Source organism: Balaenoptera musculus, chromosome 11 (genome assembly GCF_009873245.2).
Source record: "Balaenoptera musculus isolate JJ_BM4_2016_0621 chromosome 11, mBalMus1.pri.v3, whole genome shotgun sequence".
Classification (NCBI taxonomy): Eukaryota; Metazoa; Chordata; class Mammalia; order Artiodactyla; family Balaenopteridae; genus Balaenoptera; species Balaenoptera musculus.
Genome location: NC_045795.1, coordinates 97277822 through 97298763, shown reverse-complemented (window position 1 = coordinate 97298763; position 20942 = coordinate 97277822). Strand labels below are relative to the sequence as shown.

The following is a 20942-nucleotide window of genomic DNA, read 5'->3' as shown; positions in this document are numbered from 1 at the left end:
TCGGGCCTGGGGCTCAATTTTCTCCTTGTGGGAGAAGACAGGTCTGAAGTGGGCGGGTCTGGGCTGTTCTCCAGGGAAGGCCTAGCAGACCTGCTCCGCGCCTGCCCTGGAACCCAGGGGGCGGGCCAGCCGAGGAAGACCCACGGGGAGAGCCGGCCTCAGGGCTCCGGTGGGAAGCTGCTGACACCTCAGGAATGAGCCCCACCCCAGGCACTTCGGGGCAGCAGGTGGGCCGGCCTCCCCGTGACAGCCCCTCCACTCGCATCCCCAGGACTCCCCTCTGAAGGCCGTGCAGATGCTCTGGGTGAACCTCATCATGGACACGTTCGCCTCCCTGGCGCTGGCCACTGAGCCACCCACGGAGACCCTGCTCCTGCGGAAGCCGTACGGCCGCAACAAGCCCCTCATCTCGCGGACCATGATGAAGAACATCCTGGGCCACGCCGTCTACCAGCTCACCCTCATCTTCACCCTGCTCTTTGTTGGTGAGTGCCCCACCCTGCCCACCGGGGACACCATGGCTCAGACCCAGTGCTCTGGATTCACAGCTGCCTGCCTGTTTGCTGGTGAGGTAATGGAGGCCTAGGGAGGTGAAGTTAGTTGCTCAGGGTCACACAGCAAATCTTGGGTAGAGACTGGCCCTGCCCCAGGTCTGGCTGACCCCAAAGCCAGGGATTTTTCCAGTGAAGACAGCTCCAGGCACTGTGTACACAGCGCAAGGCGGTGCCTCATGCCAGCCCCACAGGAGCCTGAAGCTCTAGGGGGCGTGACCAGCCCCTTCTCTCATTGCTCCCACACTTGGAAGGATCCTCACCACGCCGTCCTCAGAAAAGAGCCACATGCCTGCCTACCCGCCAGCTGTTTCCACAACACTTTTATTTAGGACCCTCTACCACCAGCCCCCGTGACAATGAGGGCACGGAGCACAGAGCGGGGAGGTGACTTGCCGGAGGGCATGCAGCCGGTCTGAGGTGGCACCTGGGCCGAGAGCGAGGCCTCGCTGGTTCTAAGACTGGCCTGGCTTCCAGGGTGCTTCAGAGATGATCTGGGCAAAGCCCACCCCTGACACCTGGAGAGGCCCAGAGGCGGGCAGGAGCTGGCCCACAGTCGCACGGCAAGTTGGGGCCACCTCGGAGTCCCCAGAGCCTCTCCGAGCTGGGTTTTCAATGCCAACGAGCCCTTGCCCTCAAAGTCCAGAGTACAGATGAGGATGGGGCACGATCCCATTCCTCAAAGTGCAGTTCCCTTCCGTTGTGTTGGCAGGACGGTTGCAAAGATGATCATGAAAAGCCTTGGAGGATGTTTGGGGAATGCAGAACTAGGAGAGACTCAGAGAGAGCTGTCAGGCTAGGGAGAGAGTTGGGCATGGTGGGCTCCTGCTTTACTCACTGGCTTCCCCACTTGAGCGCCTGCTCTGAGCGGTCCTGGATTCAGCTAGATCCTCTCACTCAGAAAACCCCACAAGCCCTCCCAGCACCAGCTCATGCAGCTTTGCAAAAGGACGCAGGACGGCATCAGGCATGCCATGGGTGGGTGTCCACACAGCAGCCCGGCGCTGTGTCCCCCACACACCGCCACATGGCAGCTCCTGTGACAGAGAATTAGGCCACCTGGGTGAGTCCAGAGCCAGCCTGGCCTGGAAGCTCCAGCCTCCATGCAGGAACTGGTCTCTCCTGTAACAGCCCCTTGAGCTTCCAGAGGTCTCAGCAAGGATGTGCTCAGTTACAAGCAGCAAGACTTTCGGGGGGGACCCAAAGCCATGGCCTCCCGCCAGGTATTCCGAGGTCACTCTACGTCCTCCCAGTCCAGATGAGTTTGCCAACCAGGGGTCGCTTTTTATAAGCCCTGTCGCCTTGTAGCACAGCTGGCCTCCCACCTTTATCAGATTTCTGCAGAAAAAGTGGAAGAAAGTCCACCCAAGGCCTTTCTTCCCTAGAGGAGAAAGGGTTTTGTTACCCCTTCACTTACACCCTGCAGCTCAGGCCCACCTGCCCCCCAGTGTCCAGAGAGCACCTCCCGCATCTGGGTGACCCACCCGGCTGCTCAGAAGAGGCCCCCACGCAGGGCCAGGCGTCCCCCCAGCCCCGTCCCTCAGCCCGGCTCCCGCCCTCTCGACTTGGCAGGTGAGAAGATGTTCCAGATCGACAGCGGGAGGAACGCACCCCTGCACTCGCCGCCCTCCGAGCACTACACCATCATCTTCAACACCTTCGTCATGATGCAGCTCTTCAACGAGATCAACGCCCGCAAGATCCACGGCGAGCGCAACGTCTTCGACGGCATCTTCCGGAACCCCATCTTCTGCACCATTGTGCTGGGCACCTTCGCCATCCAGGTACCAGGCCCCCACCCTGACCTGGCCGGGGTGGGCAGAGGGCAGTGGGCAGCCGGAGCCCCTCAGCAGTGCCCTGAGAGCCCAGACCTCCGAGCTGGCCCCTGATGGCCTGTCCCTCTGTCTCTCTCTCTGCTCCCTTTGACCTCCAGATAGTGATCGTGCAGTTCGGGGGGAAACCGTTCAGCTGCTCTCCGCTGCAGCTGGACCAGTGGATGTGGTGCATATTCATCGGGTTAGGAGAGCTTGTCTGGGGCCAGGTGAGTGCTGGGGGAGCTGCAGGAGGGGCCTCTCAGCAGGGGAAGGGAAAGAGCACTGGACGGGGAATCCAGGAGCCCCAGGAATGGGTCATGGCTCCTCCATGGATTAGCTGTCTGGCCCCGGGCAAGGGCCTCCCTGTCTCTGGGGACCAGAGCTATGGGGGGTTGGCCCAGGTCTCGAATGCTGGTCATTTGGGTATCGCCACTATGATTTTTGCTTCTGTCTATGCACCCCACTGATCCTGTTATTTACTTGATACTTTCTTTTAGTCACATCTGTTTTTCTGAAATTTATTTCAAAGGGTAACTTATATTACAGATATGATTGGAAAATCAGTATCACTTGTCATAAACAGAAGCTAACAAAAAAAATGTAACAAGAACGATGTTATTAAACTCTAACTAGATGCCATGGCCAGCCAAGGCTCAGAGCTTGAAGCCGGCTTGTTGTAGAGAGCATTAGTAGGTGCTGTGACACGAAGCAGAGGCTCCTTCAGAGAGCTCGGAGGGAACGTAAGAGGGGCAAACCCTGCTGCATCACAGTGCTGTGTCTGCAGCCATCTGTGGCCCTCCCCAGCTTCAGGGAGCCCTGGGCTGGATCCTCTCTAGGGGCCCTTGTAGCCATGACCCCAGAATGTTCTCCCACCAGGCGTGTGCACACGCACACGCACCATCATGGAACTCACAGCTTGCAGCTCAAAGACGCCTGACCAGGACATGGTACCCAGAGCTGGATCCAGGCAGTGGGGGCCCCAACAGGCCTAAGACGTTGGTCTTGCCTTCAAGCTGTTCCCAGGCTAGAGTGGGAAATTCCCGTGATAGAAATTAACTAGAAGGTAAAGAATAAAATTTAGTTTCATTCAGAAGAATCTTCTTTAAACTTTCGAGCTTCTTTGGAGAGTTGATAAACTAGATTTGACTTAACAACGCCATTCCCTGGGCACCCTCAGGGCCTGGGCATCTTTGTCCCAGTGGACAGTCCCTCAGGGAGCCCTCGGCGTCTGGATGAGCAGCTTCCTAACACCTAAGGATGATGCCAGTGGGCAAGGCCCACCTTAAGCCCCCAGGGAACCCCTGAGAGTGTGCAGGTCAACCCCTGTCAGTCCCTAGAGGGGATGTCAGGGGCCTCTGACCTCTGCCACCTCAGCTTCCCCACAGGGCCTGCGGCTCAGGCCTCAGCCCCACGGACAAGCCCTTTGGAGGAAGAGTAAGAACAAAGGCATATCCCCCTCCCATATTGCCTTCCCTTTCCGGGAGGGCAGCCATTCCAAGAGTCCCAGGATTGACTGCCCCCAAGGCACGGAAGCTCTCAGCCCCTGTTGCCCAGGGTTGGGCACCCCAGGACCCAGTGACCTCAGGAAGAATAAGCCAGAGACCCGAGGGCCAGTGACTTAGACACACCATCTCCAACTCTGAGAACTGTTCCCAGCTTTCCAGATGGGAAAGCCGGAGCTCAGAGAAGTTAAATGACTTTCCCAGAGTCACAGGACTTGTGAGGTCTGGGGTATCCAAAGTCACACGTGTCCAACTCCCCAGATTTCCCACGATGTCCCCCTGACTCTGGATGAGTGAGTGAATTAAGAAGCAAATTAAAAAGAAATCTAAAGATTGAGTCGAGGAAGGGGTGAGATGAGTTAAGGAGTGAGGCGACCGTAGCTAGGTCAGTGGGTAAGAAAATAAGGAGGGAGGGAGGGAGGCTGACCCCCTCCGCTGACGGCTGGGCCCCTTGCAGGTCATCGCCACCATCCCGACCAGCAGGCTCAAGTTCCTCAAGGAGGCGGGCAGGCTCACGCAGAAGGAGGAGATCCCGGAGGAGGAGCTGAATGAGGATGTGGAGGAGATAGACCACGCCGAGCGCGAGCTGCGGCGGGGCCAGATCTTGTGGTTCCGAGGCCTGAACCGGATCCAGACCCAGGTACAGGCGGCTCCTGGGGCTGGGCCCGTGCCTGGCAGGGCGGGTGGTGATGGGGGTGAGGGGGTGAGGGTGGGTCCGGACCCGCTCTCACCATCTCACCAGCGTCCTGTGCACCCATGTTGCCCACACACACTCTGCGTGGCTGCTGAAGGAAGGTCCTTCCTGTGGCCTCCTCGGGAAGGTCCTACCTCCCTGTCCACCTGGCCGGGCTCGGACCGGGGTCACACCCACGGTGGGCTTTGGGGCGGGGGGCAGGGGGTGCCCCTAAGGTGGGGGAGGGGTGGCCCTGAGGGCCGGGGTGAGTGAGGGGCTCCTGTCAGGCTTGCTGGGGGCCACCAGGAGGGTCAGGCGAAGCTGGAGGCTGGTCCACGTGAGGCCAGGATGGCAGCTTCAGGCCGGGTGGGCCCCAGATTCTGCCGGCCACGTGGTCAGCCCTGCGGTGCGGGCTTGTGCACATGCACATACATCGCCCTCCAAGGGGGGCTTCAGACACTCTCCTAGGCCCCACTGGGGCATTGGGTCAGTTCTGGGGACCAAAGCTTGGTTTTCCACACACACACACGCATCCCAAGGACACGCATGTAGAGCACACGTGCGGGATGTGTGTCCGGCCAGAAGCAGGTCTCTGCCTCAGAACGGGACTGCGTGGCCACCACGTGACACACGCCACGAACATGCAGCCCCCGTGTTCCCACACGGCCCGTCTCCCTGGGTCAGGGTTGCGGTTCTCGGGGTGCTTTCACAGCCCTGTAGGATGAGGAACAGAGGGACCAGGAAGCCAAGAGAGGCTCAGTCTCCTGCCCAGCCGGCCTGGGACTGCTGTGCTGGGCCGTTCACGGCCACCCTGCCCCCATCACGCTCTGGGAAGTGCGTCAGGGCCCCTCACCTTGGGCCTGTGGTCCTGCAGTCCTACGTGGCCTACCGCTGCATTTCCACCTAGCGCAACGAAAACAGGTCGCCCGGGCTGCCTCACACCCTACAGGGACTGTCCCAAACATCATCTCATTGGCCTTCCCAGCCCCCTGGGAGGTCGGTATGCCCCGCACCTAGTTTTAGGGGTAACCGAGGTTCAGGAGACAGCCCTTTCTGGGCGCTGGGTCGGGGGAGCAGGTTGCAGACCCAGAGCCTCCTGACAGACAGCGGTCTGGGCTCCGGGACTAGCCCTCCGGGTGGCCCCCATCCCCCACTTCCCAGGAGGGCCTGGCAGCTCTCAGCACACACACAGCCCTGGTGCTGTCACCAGCCTGGCCACAAGGCCTTTGAGGGGGACCCCGGGGCTGTAGTTTCTTGAGTGAGCACGAGTCCCATCTAGCCTGACTCTTACGGACCACTCAGTGGGCCAGTGCTTTGCCCCTCACGGCTAACCCTGCCAGGTAGGTGGCACTGCCCCTTCTGAAGGACAAGAAACTGCCGCCGGGCAGTGACTTGCCCAAGGCCGTCTAGCTCGTGATAGAGCTGGGGTCTGGGCCAGGGTCTGTCCACCCCAGAGCTCCCAGCACACCACTCTGGCTCCACACCTGGTCCCAAGGGCTGAGCACCCCCTCTGCCTCCAAACACCATGTTTAACGCCCCACCCGCGGCCCCCAGCCCAGCCCATTGGCCCCTGAGTCACTAGAGCAGGACCAAGGCCGGGCCCCTGTGGCTCCCCCCTCAACCGGGCCCTGGGGACCCCAGGTGCCTGAGCTGAGCAGACGTCTCTCAGAGCCTTGGAGCGTGCCTGGTATTGTCGTTTTGGTTTAAGTGGCGTGCTGTCTTGCCGTGGCTGCGGCTGTCCTCGTGGCCTGGCGCCTGTCAGTCGTGTAGCTGTCGTGTCCATTCTCTTCGCAACTTGTCTCGTTCTCTCCTCCGTTGCAGATTGAAGTAGTCAATACTTTCAAGAGCGGGGCCTCCTTTCAGGGAGCCCTGCGGAGACAATCCTCCGTCACCAGCCAGAGCCAGGACGTAGCCAGTCTCTCTAGCCCTAGTCGCGTGTCGTTGTCCAATGCTCTTTCCTCTCCGACCAGCCTTCCTCCTGCTGCAGCTGGGCGTGAGTGTGAATCCTTACCGCCTCGGGTGCCACCGCTGCCAGCGCCGGGCGGGCAGGAGGGCAGGGGCCGGGGCGCCAGGGACTCGGGGGGCAGGAGGTCGTGATTAGGCCCAGGGGGCTGAGGGGCCCCAGCCATTGAGGAGGGTCCCAGGCGGTCAGCAGACCACAGCCAGGCATGGGGTGGCAGTCCCTTAGCGGGTCAGGGTCGGCTGGGGTCGGGGTCAGGGGTTATGACCAGGCAGTCATGGGGTCGTGAGGGTCACAAGTAATCAAAAAGTCTGGGTCAGTCAAAGGATCACCGTCGGTCAGGGAGGTTTCAGTGATCGAATGTCACAGTCCCCCACAGGGTCACGGTGGCCAAGGGGGAGCAGGCAGCTGGGGGGCGCGGTCATCCCAATCAGTGTAGGGCCACACCCGGTCAGGAAAAGCCTGGCTCGTGAGAGCCAGGGTCAGAGTTGGCCAGGAGATCACAGTCTTGCGGTCGAAGTCAGGCCAAGGGTTACTGTGGGTCAAGGGAGGAAAGGCTCTCAGGGGTCACAGTCAGCCACAGTGAGGTCCAACCCAGAGGGGTCACTGTAGATCAGAGGTCACAGGTGGTCAGGGAACCCAGGCCCCCAAGGAGATCACAGCCCGGAGGCCCTGTACCCGGTAGTTCAGCCCCTTCTGCCCTCTCTCCTTGTACATCTGATAGCACCAGCTGCCTTACACACACTTCTCCCTGCAGCGGGGCTTGGAGCACAGTGAAGGCCTGAGCCCTGCCTGGAAGGGACAAGGCTCCGGGCCCATTCCACTTGACCTCAGGTAGAGAACAGTGGGGGTCTCATCTTGGCTGGCTGCCAGCAGGCCCGAGGGACCCAGTCTAACCTGTGGCTTCCTCCTTCTTCATTGGAGGGACACCTGGGACTCCGACCCCCTCCATCACCTCCCTCCCTCGAGCTCATCTCCTCACACCAAGGCTTCTGACCCAAGTTTCTCAACTCTGGCCTTGTCTAGATCTTTATGAACCCCCCATGGCTCCAGGCCCCAGAGGGCACAAGGAGTTTGTTTACCACCTGCCTCCCTTCCCTGTCTCTAGTCAGCCCCTCCTAAACCACAAGGGAGCCGCAGTCTGGTCCTCTCACGTCTGTTTACTCAGCCAGCCCTCGGGCTTCTTTGATGAGACTCCAGGCCTCATCTCTTGATACTTTATAAGGTGCCTCTACACCCCTCCCAAGCACAGAACACCCAAAACACACATCTCTGCCACCGGGCAGGAGAGGACCATGTGCTGGGTGACAATGATGCCATCTGAGCCCTTGGACAAGAGGCGCAAGCCACACGGTGCTGTCGGTGGCGTGTGCTCACGTCCCACGACCTTTCCGTGGGTGCAGTCCCGCCAAGTACACAAAATGACAGGGAGGATGCAGAAACGGGGCAAAGCCCCTGTGCTCGTTCATCAGCACGAAAACACAGCGATGGGGAGGCCAGACGAGCCAAGGTGAAGTGAGGCCACGTTTGAGCAGATGGTGTCTGAGTCACGTTCCCATGAGGCATTGTCACCGGCAAGTCACTGCCAGGCTTTCTCAGAGCAGGAGACACTTTGTTCCCACTCTCTCCCGCTCCACACAGAGAGCCCTCGCCTCGGTGGGAGGCCGGCGCCCAGCTGCCCTACTCCTGCGTCAGCCGAGCTCCAGCCGTGCTCAGCGCTGCCTCCTGTCGTGAAGTGCAGAGACCAAAAGTGCTCAGGGCTGGAGAGCCACTTGGGGAAAGGATCTCTTCCTCTCGGGGTTCCCACTGCCCTCCCATTGCCTCCTGCCTCCCTCCGGCCGGTCTGGCTGCCAGAAGGTGGCCTCCGGGTCCAGGCCCAGTTCTTTGTCCTCCCCGGTTCAGCCTCTTTCTTGAAGCGTGGTGCCTCACCCTGGCCAACACGGAGCTCACGGCACTCCTGGGCACCTACAGCCTCCCCCTTGGTTAGGCCCCGCATCTTAGCTCTTCCAGTCTCGAAGGAAGAGCGCAGTCATCTTGAACCTTTTCTTCTGTCCTTTATAAAACCATTCAATAAGGCCAGTCCTGTGACAATTGGTTCTCAGCGCTTTTCCTTCAGAGAAATGCCCATTTCTGCCTGCCCTTTGCTTCCTATCTCTAAGCCAATCTCCTAGCCCAGATTTGATCCCTTTATCCCTTTATCCCAACTTTGGAACAGCCTTTGAGAAGGATGCTATAGGCCTTGCCCATGACCCATCATTTTCTCAGAGGACCCAAAGGGGCTGATCAAGCATGACTCCCTCACCCAAGTGCCATCTTGCCTCTCCCTCAGGCATCATGCCTCCTTAGGAATCTTGCGTTCCTACCTGCAATTGTAGAATCCAGCCTGTAATTCTGGGTCCCTTCTGGGACCCTTTCTTGGGCATGGGGTCTCAAAAAAAGCCTGACCATCCCCTTGCTCAAGGGTACTGGTTCCAAAATTGATCACAACCTCTGTGGTTTCAACAGACACATTTTGGTCAACACAGTCACGATGTGAAATATCCCCTAGTTCCTCCTTTGCTTGAGTAGTTTCTATAGCAATGTCACCTCCTCTGGTCTCCAAGGACTCTGAGAGCCCTCTAGATAGCAGGCAGGGTCCCTACAGAAGCCAAAAGGCTTTCTTCCCACAGGGTGTGAAGCAGGGGGCCAGGAAGTAAGAGAAGGGGTCCCCGACTGGGTGGGTGGAGAGGTGGGTTCCCCCCCACCCCCTGCCTCCTCTGAGCAGGATCTTCTTCCCAGGATTCTCCAGTAGAGTAGGGTGCCTGTTGAGTTGAAAACACCTGGGCTCTCTGTGCCCTGGAAAGAGTCAAACCACTGTCCTTTGGGCTATCAGAAGTGACCACCAAGTCCTGGGGCAGGGTGGCGTGTGCATGGCTGGCTTCTGACTCATGACTTGGGGTGAGGAACCCCCCAGCACATCACACATCCCTCCCTCAGCACCACTGTGAGTCGGAGGGCCCCAGGCAGACAGATGCCACGCGGTGACAGGACAGTCTGTCTGGTCAGACTGGCACTGGAATGATCGGGAGGAAACTCTGGTCCACTGCCTCGCTTTCCTCTTCTGACTTACTCAAAGGCGAGTTTCTTTTTTTCTCCCAGAAACTTAATGGCACACCCCTAATGCCTTATACTTGAGCCTCACCCAAAATTTCCCAAAGCAGTTCCGCACATCCTTCACTCCACATACACCTCACAACTGAAATGTGAAGAGGGAGGAGCTGCCAGTGCTTCCATGTAACTGAGCGAGACACTGAGACTCAGAGAAGTGAACTGACTTGGCCAAGATCACACAGTATGTAAGTGACAAGAGATCTGACTCCAAAGTCCCTCATTTTTCTCACCACCCACACCACTTCCCAGAGAAGCCCACACACCTAGAGCCCACAGAGGTTGAATTTCTACTGTGGAACCAGTACCCACTCCCACAGCCTCATCCAGTGAAAAGGAGCCCATCCTCTGGGGTCTAGAAGGCCAGGGAAGCTCTTTCTCTGCTTGAGTCTCCACCAGCCTGGCAGGGACTGGGAAGAGGGGCATTTTCCCATCGGTGATCAGGAACAGAATTAACATTTAGCTCTTAGATCCAAGGCCAAGCTACAGAGCTCCTCTCTCTTATTCCCACAAATTCCTAACCCATCTCAAGCTACCTTTGTATTTAGCAAGTTCATAGCACGCTCCATGTTCGTGAGTGAAGGTCCTGTTCCTTCAAACCAACCAGGCGCAGACCATCAGACTCCTAACCCCAGACCAGCCACTTTCTGGACGCCGTACCCTGCTAGATAGGGCATCCCCCATCCCACTCCCCCTTCAGATTCCCAGTTCTGAGGACTGCTAGGGCAAGGAGTTTGCATCTCTTAGGGGGAGAAGTGAAGAAGAAGGGAAGGAAAGGAAGCTGGACCTCTCATTAGCATTCTGGTAACTAACTTAGTGCAACCTTGGGTTGGCGAGAAGATGGCTTGCTTCTGGGGGGGGAGCCCAGACCTCTCCGCTGTCTGAATATTCCATGTGTTTGTTTCCCTAGAGGGCTAGAGAACCCTGGACACAGAGTTCAGCAAGAGAGAGTGAAATTAAAAGAGGTTGTGAGTCTTTAACCTTGAGCCTGAAATGAATGTGAATCAATCCCAGACTCTTGGCTTCCTTGAAGCCGGGTAAACATTCGAGTATGTCGAACCCGCCCCAGACCGGGGCCCATGCATTTCCTCAGAGCCACCGACAATGGGCGTGGGGCTCCCCACCCCGCTTTGTGCTGATGAAACCAAAACGTCTGAAAGCCCACAGACCGAGGCCCTTCCTCTCTTCCCCCTCACCCCACGCCCCAGTGCAGCTTATGCCAGCAAGGCCCATCACCAGGGCAGGCAGGGAGGGGAGATGGAAGAGCTTTTTTTTCTTCCCATACTTTTTTCCATTTCAGCCGCGAGAGATCCGAAGTGGCGACTTGAGATGGCCGTGGCGGGGTGTCCCGAAAAGTCTTGTCCCCACAGTCTTGTCCAGAGCAGTTCATTCTTTCTGTTGTCTCCATTCCAGGGGGAGGGCGAGGGGCCTACATCTCATTGTGTGTCATCCCCTCTGCGTTGTCAGTCACACGACAGGGTCCTGCCACCATCCCTCCTCCTCCACCAGGCGCTCCCGGCTGGCATCTTATTGCAATTCAGCCAGGCTCTGGGCTGAGCAGCTACAATGATCATTATTATTCCCATTTTACAGTTAAGAAAACTGAGGCCTGCAACATCTTTTTTGTTGTTTTCACTTAATCAGGGGAGTAATGGCCCAGTTATCAGGAGATCAGAATATTGAATAATCTCTACAGAGCCACAAATAGGGAATCCAGGGAGAAAGGAATCTCAGAGCAGCCAAATGGCCATCACGGAGGACCAGCACTAATGCATCGCGTCTGGCTGGCTCTCGCTTGGCACCTGATGCCTCTTACTGAAAGCAGGATTCCACCAGGCAGGTTTCCCTGGAGTCCCCAGCCCATAGCCCATAAGAAGGAGAAGGGACAGAGATGCTTTTGAGAAGACAAGGGAAAGTCAGAACTAGTAAGTGATGGCTGACAGCAAAGGAGAAAAACTAAAAAAAAAAAAAAAAAAAAATCAAAACTGTGGGGTCTTACACAAGACCAAGAAGGCTTATTGACAAACTTAAATCCTTCTCTGTGTTCTCTAAATTAAAAGGCAGAGGAGCTTATGACGTGCTTTAGAAAGACTCCTCTCTGAAATAGTCAAGTAAACCCTGAGCTGTGACACTTAAAACCATCAGCCACAGTCATTGTGAAAATTCACTCCCATGGACAGGGCTTTCCCCCCTGAGCCCCACCAACGAGCTACCTCTGGGTTTAGCTCCACAAATCCTGGGACCACAAGGGCCTCCCCACAACTGCCCTGTCCGGTCCTCTGTCCCCCTACAGGCCTGTGATATGGGGGGAGGGAAGGCCAAGATGGGCGGCCGCAGCACCCCGGCCGCCTCGGCTGAGGCTCTGCTCCTTGGAAGCACGGCTATTGCCTTGCTTTCCCCGCCACTGGCTCCGCTCTGAGTTGGGGCTGGGAAGAGAGGAGGAGGCGCCTTTGTCCCGAGTCCCATCGGCCCCTTGAGATGGCAGGCACGGCTCCCCCTCCCAGGAGTCCACAGAGAGGATGCCTGTCTTCACAGTGAGGGTCCGGCTCCTGTGCACCCCGTGAGGCGGGACAGGGGACGGCCAGGCCGCTGGTGTGGCTCGCCCGCAGTCAAGGCACCCGAAGTGGCAGAGCCTGGACGCAGACTCGGGTCTTCCTGACTCTGGATCCAGTGCTCTGTCCACTGGCCTGGACGACTCAGCGTCCAGCCTCCTTCCATTCTTCAGGGAACCCAGCTTCCAACTGAGACACAGAAAATGAAAGAACTTGCTGTTTTGTGGCTCAGTTCCACACCCTCTTAGAATCCTACCCAGGGCCTGGGTTTGGCCCTCTGATTCTGGCCTCGTTTTTTGGTATTGTGTTTTCAAAGCACAAATAAAGAAAGAAGGAAAAAAACCCCAGGAAATAAGGGACCCCAAAGCCAACTCCAATGAGTGGCCAGGGCTTTGAGTCTATACTCGAGTGTTTACCTCCCAAATGCATGAAGGGAAGAAACGTTGGGTACAAACGACCTCCATTCACATTGTCCAGGCTTCCAAGTGTAGCCGTGTGTCCGTCTGTGTGTGCCGTGTGGTTCCCGACCCCCCCCTGGAGCATGCTCCTGCCCCTGAGTGTCATCAGTCGCCGCCTCCTTCGTGCTTTCTGGCTGCCTCTGCTCTGCACCCCAGAAAGCCCCGAGTTGGCTTCGGTTTGCTTTGCTGCTTCGGTTTGATGTTGCCCTTCTCTGTTTGGCCCTCGTGTGTCCCTTCTCATCCCGGCTCATCCAACTGTCTCTCCTTTCTGTTCCTTTTCTGTTTGTGACACGTTATCTGTTCCATGTCGTGTGGTTTCTTAACCGCGTGTGGTTTTTCTAAGATTAATTTTTTATAAATAAATAGCCTCTCCTCCTTCCTCCTTTATTCCCACCTGGTCCCGCTCCCCTTCTGCATGGTCGAACCTCTGCTTTAAAGTTAACAAGGCTCAGTCTCTCACTAGGTCTGGGTGCCCGCTGGAGTGGACTAAGCTTCCTCTAACCACTGTTTCCCATCATCGCTATGATGGGCCTTCCTTCCTCCTGTCCTAATACTGTAGTCTTTACCCAAACCCAAGCAATTTTAAAAACCTCACGGATGAACACAACCTACATCCCCGCTTCCGTTCTTCCCTCTCCTCTCCGTGCTCATGACACCCAGCGACTGTGGATTCCAGCCACCTGCTGTGCTCGAACCCCCCCCCTCTCCCACCCACCCCTCCTCCGAGCCCCCCAGAGCTTGGCCGCCGGCCCCCCTGGGGGCAGTGCTCCTCACCCCCGTGCTTCCCTTGCAGATCCGCGTCGTGAAGGCGTTCCGTAGCTCTCTCTATGAAGGTCTAGAAAAGCCTGAGTCTCGAACCTCCATCCATAATTTCATGGCTCATCCTGAATTCCGGGTCGAAGATTCACAGCCCCACATTCCCCTCATCGACGACACCGACCTGGAAGAAGATGCCGCGCTCAAGCAGAACTCGAGCCCGCCGTCCTCGCTCAACAAGAACAACAGCGCCATCGACAGCGGGATCAACCTGACGACCGACACAAGCAAATCAGCTACCTCTTCAAGTCCAGGGAGCCCCATCCACAGCCTGGAGACGTCGCTTTAGCTGAGGACCCCGCCACCACCCACCTCCCGGGCACCCACCCGTCCAGGCACCCGACTCACCCAAGCAGCAACGAGCAACAGCAGGAAACCAAATACCGGCGAGAAAACCGTTTCCACCCAACAGACCCTTTTTCTGGCTGCGATGCTGTTTGAACTCTTTTTCACTTTGAGGCGAGGGCGGGATCTCCTCCGGGGGCTTAAGGGAGTGAGCGGTTTTTCCCAGAACTAGCCCTTCCTGGCTCCCACCCGACATGGGCCAGCCACGCACCCGCCCGGCGCCATGTCCCCTGCATGAATGTACTCTACACTTCCGGTCCTCCCCTTGTTTGGTTTTTGGGGGGTTGGGGAGGGGTGTTTTTCGTTTGTTTGTTTGTTTTCTTAGGCGGGAACTGCAGACAGACTCTGTTCTGAGACTATTTATCCAATCCACTGGTCTGTGAGTTTTTGAAATGCTTGCGCAGCATGGGCTCAGTTGTATAGGTTAATTTAACAACTTTTTGAAATTGCAGAGCTTAACTCGCCTAGTAAATTTGCACCAATGGAACCGAAGAACTTCAGACACTCACAAGGTTATATCCATTTCTTTGTATCTATATCAACGTATACTTCTCCAAGACTGTATACGTCCATATAGATAGGTAGATATATATGTGTCTATATATATCTATATATATAGATATATATAAATATATATACATGGATATGTAAAGTTTCTTTGCCGGCATGTTGCCTTGTTTCTGCTTAAATTGCTCTATTTTAACTTATTTATGTCCTAAAAGAAGAATGTAATTTGTTTACAAACCTGTAGATAACGTCTTGGGCTATTTGTACGGTTTAAGAACACTGGTGGCTGAGATGCTATAAAAACACCTCAGCCTGACACACACCTCCCTGGATTGCATCCTTGATGTTTTACGATAGCCATGCTCTGATTTTTGCCTGCTACTTCCGTTCAATAATGTCACTACCGAGGGAGGCTCAGGCAGAAGCCAAATGTTAGCGAGTATCCATCCTGAGGGGTCCAACAGCGTGCTCCGTAGACAAAGGGGGAGGAGGAGAGAAGTCTTCCTGGGCTCAAAGCACTGACGGCCAGCCCGGCCCCAGGGTGACGGGGTTGGCAAAGCACTGGGTGAAGACTTTTCTCTCAATGAAACTCACTTGAGTTTACTAAGAGCATTTCAAACAGAGATTCTCTGTGGCGCTGTCTGTACAGAGACTGAGGTAGTTTTGCAATATTATAAATGCTATTGTGTTGATTTTTTTTTTTTCAGTTAGTAATTTAGAGGCTTATTTCCTTATAAATGGCAGCAAATGAGCTGTTGGCATATTGGATGAGGATCATTATGGCTTGCTGCTTTTATTTTTATTTTTGAAGAAGAATAGCCTTTTTCTCTGCACTATTTAGATCCGAACGAACCTTATGACGTGTATATTGAGATGTATTCAGTGTGATTTTTTTAAACCAAATTGTCTTCCTGTAGTCGCAATATATACTGTAGCCTTTGAACAGCAAGTCTTGCTTTCCCAGACAGAAAGCCATTCTGAAACCCTACAGTATCACAGGTGAGAAAAGGTGGTTATTTTTTCCCTGAGACAATAACAGCACTAGTAATCCCACTTAATAAGAGCTTATTTAATTGTATGTCAGCCTCTTAACTGCTAAGCACTTTGTGGGTATCAGCTTTTTTCATAAAAGAACTTTTGTATTTAATACAAAGTTTGCTTTGAGACTTTTCAGCATACGATCTTTTTCCATAAACTTGTACAGTGCAAAAGACATTTTGAATACCATGATCGATGATGTCCCATGCTTCAAGGAAAACCAAACGCTTCTGCCTCGCTTGCAAAATGCATTCTTCACACTGACCCTTCCCACAGTTGCTCTGTGTCCAGCCGGGCCCTTCCCTTCTCCAGGCCCAGAGAATTCTTCCACAAACAAGATGAGAGCCACTCGGGAAAAGAGCCATAGTCAGCTGGGAGGGCCTGCATCTGGATGGCTGTGGAGAAACCCGAGGGTTTAGGATCCCAAGTCAGCCCATCCCACCTGGCAAAACCTTCCTGGAAGGAGGACCTTCTTTGCGCAAGAGCATCTCCTGAATGTCGTGAAGAAATATCTCTGAATGTACCCAGCAGAGGAAACTGCATCCACCCTCAGATATGTTTATTGGATTCCAAGACCAATACCACCAATACCGCCCACTGTTCTCCTCCGAGAAAGGAAAGACCCACTCCTGTAAAACCTGGGGCAGCTTTGGAACGTGGTGTTTTTTGTAGTTTCCTTTTTCAAGGTTCTCCATCTCCCGCTTTGTTCCAACCTTGTGTCCGTGACCTCATTCCATGACACCACCAGGAAAGCCCCGCTTGCACACCACGCTCCCTGCTCATTTGGAGCCAGGACGCAAGAGAAGCAGGAGGGGTCTCCCCTAGTGGGACCCAGCCCAGGGGAGAGGGAGCCATGGAAGCTACCGAGAATGCCCCACGTCAGTGTTGGTCTTTTCTTGTCAGGAATGATGGATGCTCACACACACACACACACACCCCCTCGCCCTCACACTTGCACACACACATCCACACACACAGGAAATGATTGGTTTGTCAGAACTCCCTGTAGTACATAAAGCTTGCACTCGGCGTCCTATATCTAGCAGCATGGGGTACGTTTGGCAGTTCACCCCATTAGGGGGTAAATAATTTATGACCATTCATCTGTTTTTATGAATTTTTTTATCTAGACAATAATTGTAAATAAAGAACTCACCATCTCTGTTCATTTAATACTATGCAATGGTGATGCTTTCAATTGCTAACTCTTCTTACTCTGCAGTATGGTTCTGAAATGTCTGTGGTCTTAAAAAAAAAAAAAAAGGCAAAAACCAACATCAAACGGAACATAGTAAATATATACTCTGTAATGTATACTTTTTGCTGGTTTTGGACTGCACCATCCCCTCAGCTTCTTGTCTGCCCTCTGGACAGGGGCTCCAGGAGAAGGTAGCAGATTCAGTTCCAAGGTCTAAACTCACCAATCTGTCTCCCCCTAACAGATGACGGAAGAGCAGGGGGCCCATTCAACGAGTCACCCACCTTTGGAGGTGGACAGGGAGGAAACTGAAGAGTTTCCTTCCCTAACTCAGCAGCAGCCTGGGTTGCTCCCACCAGCCCCCCACCGTAGCCCCTTGCCCCCTTGTCCCGACCAGAGCAGAGAGTGGACAAGAAGGAGGGCCCCCGCTTCTGAGACCAGACCAATGATAGTGACTGCACTGGGACAAGGACCCTGGAGCTGTCTCAGCCCGGACATCCCAGTTATTGAACAGCCGCTCTTCCCCAACTGTGCTGAAATTCCTCCTTTACCACATCCTGACAGCTCAGAGAGACTTGGGTCTATTTCTGGAATATCTCCCCTGTTCCCTTATCTGGGTGTCTCATCTGGCACCAACCACACAGTTTTAATTATTGTCACTTTATATAATGTTTCATTATGTGGTGGGATAAATACGCTTCGCTTTTTTTTTTTTAACAAAATTTCCTGGTTATTCTCTCACATCTATTCTTCCAAGTAAATTTAAACTGTTGCCGAGTCCTGTATCCTCCTGCCCTCCTCTCACTCCAAATATTGGGCCCTTTCATTGTAGGTGCAAACATCTTCCCACCATTGTAAGCACTGTCCACCACAGCTCACTAAATAGAGAGCCCTCTAAGGAGAAGTAAAAAGGGCATCGTGAATCTTGAGGGAAGCCAGATAGTCCTCCCATCATCTCACCTGTCCCCTAAGCCAGGGTGTTGTGAGGAGAGGCCACCAAGCCCCGACCCAATCTCAGTGTGGGACCCAAAGTCACCCACCTTGGCTGTGCTGAGGTGGACCCTCCATCTGCCCTGGTCCAGGCGAGAAAGAGGGGTCTCTCCCAGACCTGGAGTTACCAGAATGTGTAGCCCAGTTACCAATTCTCCTCATGGAGAAATGTTTATTCCTATCTCCCTTTCCTGAACTATTCTGGGGGGGAGAGGGTCACCTCTTGCTCTTTATTCACAGTTTTCAGCAGTTGTGATACGTCCTTTGGGATGCAGCAATCTCTTGCCTGGACCTTCTCACCAGCCTGATGACTCCCCCTAGTGGTTCTTGCTGTACTTACAGGAGGCTGTCAAACGCGCAGTGTGACACGCCTCCCACCCAAAACTCTCTCCGTAGGGTCCGAGATCCCACCATTAGAAGATGGGGGGTGGGGGTGGAGATGGGTTGCGTTTCTCTGAAGGCTTCTGGGTCCTCCAGAGCCAAGGCTGAAATCAAACAACAGCAGAAAATCCCCAGGTCTTTCCCAAGTTCCAAAGCAAGCTCTCCTGATTTTGATGTAAAAGATCCTGTTCACCCAAGTGCGGGGAGGGGGATCCCAGGCCCTGGGCATCAGCCATCACCCCCTCCACCGAAAACAAGATACTTAAGGCTGCTTTGGGACTGCCCTTCTTGGCCCCCTAAGTCTGTTTTGTAACGCCTGTGGTGCTCTCCCTCCTCACCTTTCCTCTCGGGGCTGGGGGGTTAGTCGCCACACTTTGCTAACTCTTGTGTGCACATATTTTATACCAGAGTAGCGAGGAAATGGTGCCGCCTCCAGCTTCCACGAGCTACCCGGGCTCTGGGGGGCTCTGGGAAAATCGGGGCTGGGAAGTGACTGTGCTCTTATTGTACACTCTTGATTTCTCTGTATCTCTGGCTTGTGCTCTTTGTAATTACTGGGATTTGTCTGCCTTTTCAACACTATACTGAGCAATAACAATAAATGCACACGTGGAAATGCAGACACAGTACACATCACAAGGCCTTTTTCCGTGGGACAGCTGGGTCCCTGCCCTCCGTGGATTTGAACTCAGAGGGAAACCGAGTGCCTGGGAGGGAAAGGCACTTTGCCCAAGGGTGCATGGCTCAGGGGTGGTCTCTCTCCTTCCACCGAGTCACACCTTTTGAACAGTCACCATTTGAGGGAGGCAAGTTCAGCTTGCCCTGAGTCATTAACCCTCCATGAGGAACAGCTGACAATCCCAGAGGGCAAGACTTTGGGGGAAGAGGCCTCAGGAGGATGAAGAAGAGGTGGAGATTCAGGGTCTGGGAGGTCAGGGCACAAATTAGGGAAAGCTTTTTTAGCTTTGGGGTCTGGGATTAACCGGAGGGAGCTGATGGGAGATGTGGACAAAGGATGTAGGTGGCATCCCCCACTGGGGACGGGGGGATGCAGAAGGGACCCTGGCACACTAAGAGTCTGAACTTTGCACACCTCTGGTGGATATCAGCAAAGAACAAGAATGTGCCCAGACCAAGAGACAGTCCCAATGTTGGTTCAAAGGTTGATGGTCGCACATGTGTGTGCATGCGTGCGCGCGCACACACACACACACACACACACACTAAAACCCAGCTCTTCTCAGGGAAAACTGATCCCCAGATCAAGCGCTGTAGGCCCAACCGCTTCTAAACCCAAACCCACTTTCACATCCAAAGGTCCATTTACTCCCAACATCAACCTTCCAGAGGAGGTATTATTACAATTCCCACTTAACAGAAGAGAAGACGGCAGCTCAGAGAGGTGAAGGGTATGCCCACCTAGTAAGCAGGGGATACAGTATTGATACCTCGCAGTCTTGATGCCAGAATCAGCACTCAAAACTTTTCAGTTCCACCAGCAAATATTTTAATGAATAGGATAACAGTTGCACTGTTTGTCCCAAATCCTCAATCTCTCCAACTTCAATGCCTACACCAGGGAATTCCTTAAATAACAACTATGCCCCATGCATTGTGTTTGTATTATATCTAACGTGTCATTGTCCCCACTTTCTACTGGAGGAAAGTGAGGCTCAGAAAGAAGTGATATGATTTTATCACCCAGAGAATCAGTAGTACATCTACAGATCTGAGATCAGGGGATGTCCCTTGAAGAACAGGAGACCCAAGGGCCCCTCCCACTTTGTTCGCTGCAGTATTTCCACCATAAGCACCACCCCTCACACCCCTGCAATCTTTTTCCATTAGAGGGAAATTATGGGTCTTGAAAGCTGGGGTGGGGGTGGAGGGTGAGTTGCTACCGGGAGACCCAGCCCTGAGTTCTGTAAGACCCCACTCCCCGACACCCTCTCCAAAGCTCCTTGATGGTCTGGGTCTATCACACCCTCTGAGCCTTAACATTGTCCCTCCAGCAGTGACCATCTCCTGCTAGGACTCTTCCCTCCAGTTTCAAGAGGGGAAACAGGGATTTTGACTCACCCAAGGGAAGCTTAGACTCCATCCTGGGTCACTCAACTCCTTAAAGCCATGAGAGGTCAAGGGCTGCCCGACCATGTGTGGCTGAGGGGAGCCCCCAGGCTCTGTCCAGCTGTACAGCATTCTCACTGTGCCGGTGGGAAGCCAGGGACCTAGGGGTTGGGGAAACTGGCGATTGGGTCCTGGGCTCTAGCTGCAGGAGTCTGGCTGAGATCCTTCCTTGCCTGGGGAATCTACCCGGTGGGCCAGACTCACAGGATCCCAGAGCTATGAGGAAGGGGCAGTTTGAAGGCATGGGTCCTCTGGCTTGGAGAGGGCAGGGCGAGAGGCTGAGCCTCTGGCTAGGGGGTTATTCCCTGGGCTTCTTTGCCCCTGGTCCCAGCCTTGGGTCCTGAGGAGAGACTGACAAGGAAGCACTAAGACCAGTCTGGCCACTATTCCCAAAATTAGTCATCCTAAATTGTTCATCATAAGGCCAGTCGCACCCAGAACCGCAGAGAGGTGGGTGGAGGTGTAGTTACGTATGAGTCCCTTTTTTCATGTATGGATCTCAGGAAAAGGGAAGGGTTGGTCACGAGGGAAGACAGGTTAGAGCTTCAGATTTCAAGTCCCGGACTTGGCTTGCCTGGAAAACGAGAGTCCCACCCCTTTGGTCTCGAGCGTTACGCACGGAGAAGGGGAGGGGCCGTGGGAAGGCTTGGCACCGCCCCAGAAAGGGCGGAACCTTTGTGCGAGCGGAGCGCGCTGCTGCCCGGAGGCTCCTGCGCCCGGCCCGGCGGCCTGCTAGCCCGGCACCGGAAGTGAGCTGTTCCGAGGCGCCGCCGGGACTTGCCACGTCCGAGGCCTGGAGCTGCCGCCGCTGCTGCTGCCGCCGCCGCAACCATGGTGAGTGCTTGGGGCCGGGGTCGCCGAGCGGAGTTCTGGCCGTAGTCGC

General features: G+C 54.9%; 2 protein-coding genes across 11 annotated transcripts in view; both read left to right on the top strand.

Moving 5' to 3' along the window:
* ATP2B2 (ATPase plasma membrane Ca2+ transporting 2) overlaps positions 1–16623 on the top strand; it is a 358026-nt gene extending 341403 nt beyond the window's left edge. For 5 of the 10 annotated variants that reach the window (XM_036869343.1, XM_036869344.1, XM_036869348.1 and 2 more), the window contains 5 exons: positions 272–485; positions 2124–2335; positions 2485–2592; positions 4325–4507; positions 13451–16623. In XM_036869343.1, coding sequence (XP_036725238.1) covers positions 272–485; positions 2124–2335; positions 2485–2592; positions 4325–4507; positions 13451–13762 — 1029 coding nt within the window. In that variant the 3' untranslated portion in view covers positions 13763–16623. Of the gene's footprint in view, positions 1–271; positions 486–2123; positions 2336–2484; positions 2593–4324; positions 4508–6361; positions 6534–10557; positions 10613–13450 lie in introns of all 10 variants that reach the window. The other 5 variants (XM_036869350.1, XM_036869349.1, XM_036869346.1 and 2 more) reach the window with 3 other exon arrangements.
* A 4125-nt stretch (positions 16624–20748) lies between these two features.
* The window catches only part of SEC13 (SEC13 homolog, nuclear pore and COPII coat complex component), a 51685-nt gene continuing 51491 nt past the window's right edge, over positions 20749–20942 (top strand). Inside the window, exon 1 of the mRNA XM_036869195.1 lies at positions 20749–20893. Coding sequence (XP_036725090.1) covers positions 20891–20893 — 3 coding nt within the window. The 5' untranslated portion in view covers positions 20749–20890. The remainder of the gene's footprint in view (positions 20894–20942) is intronic.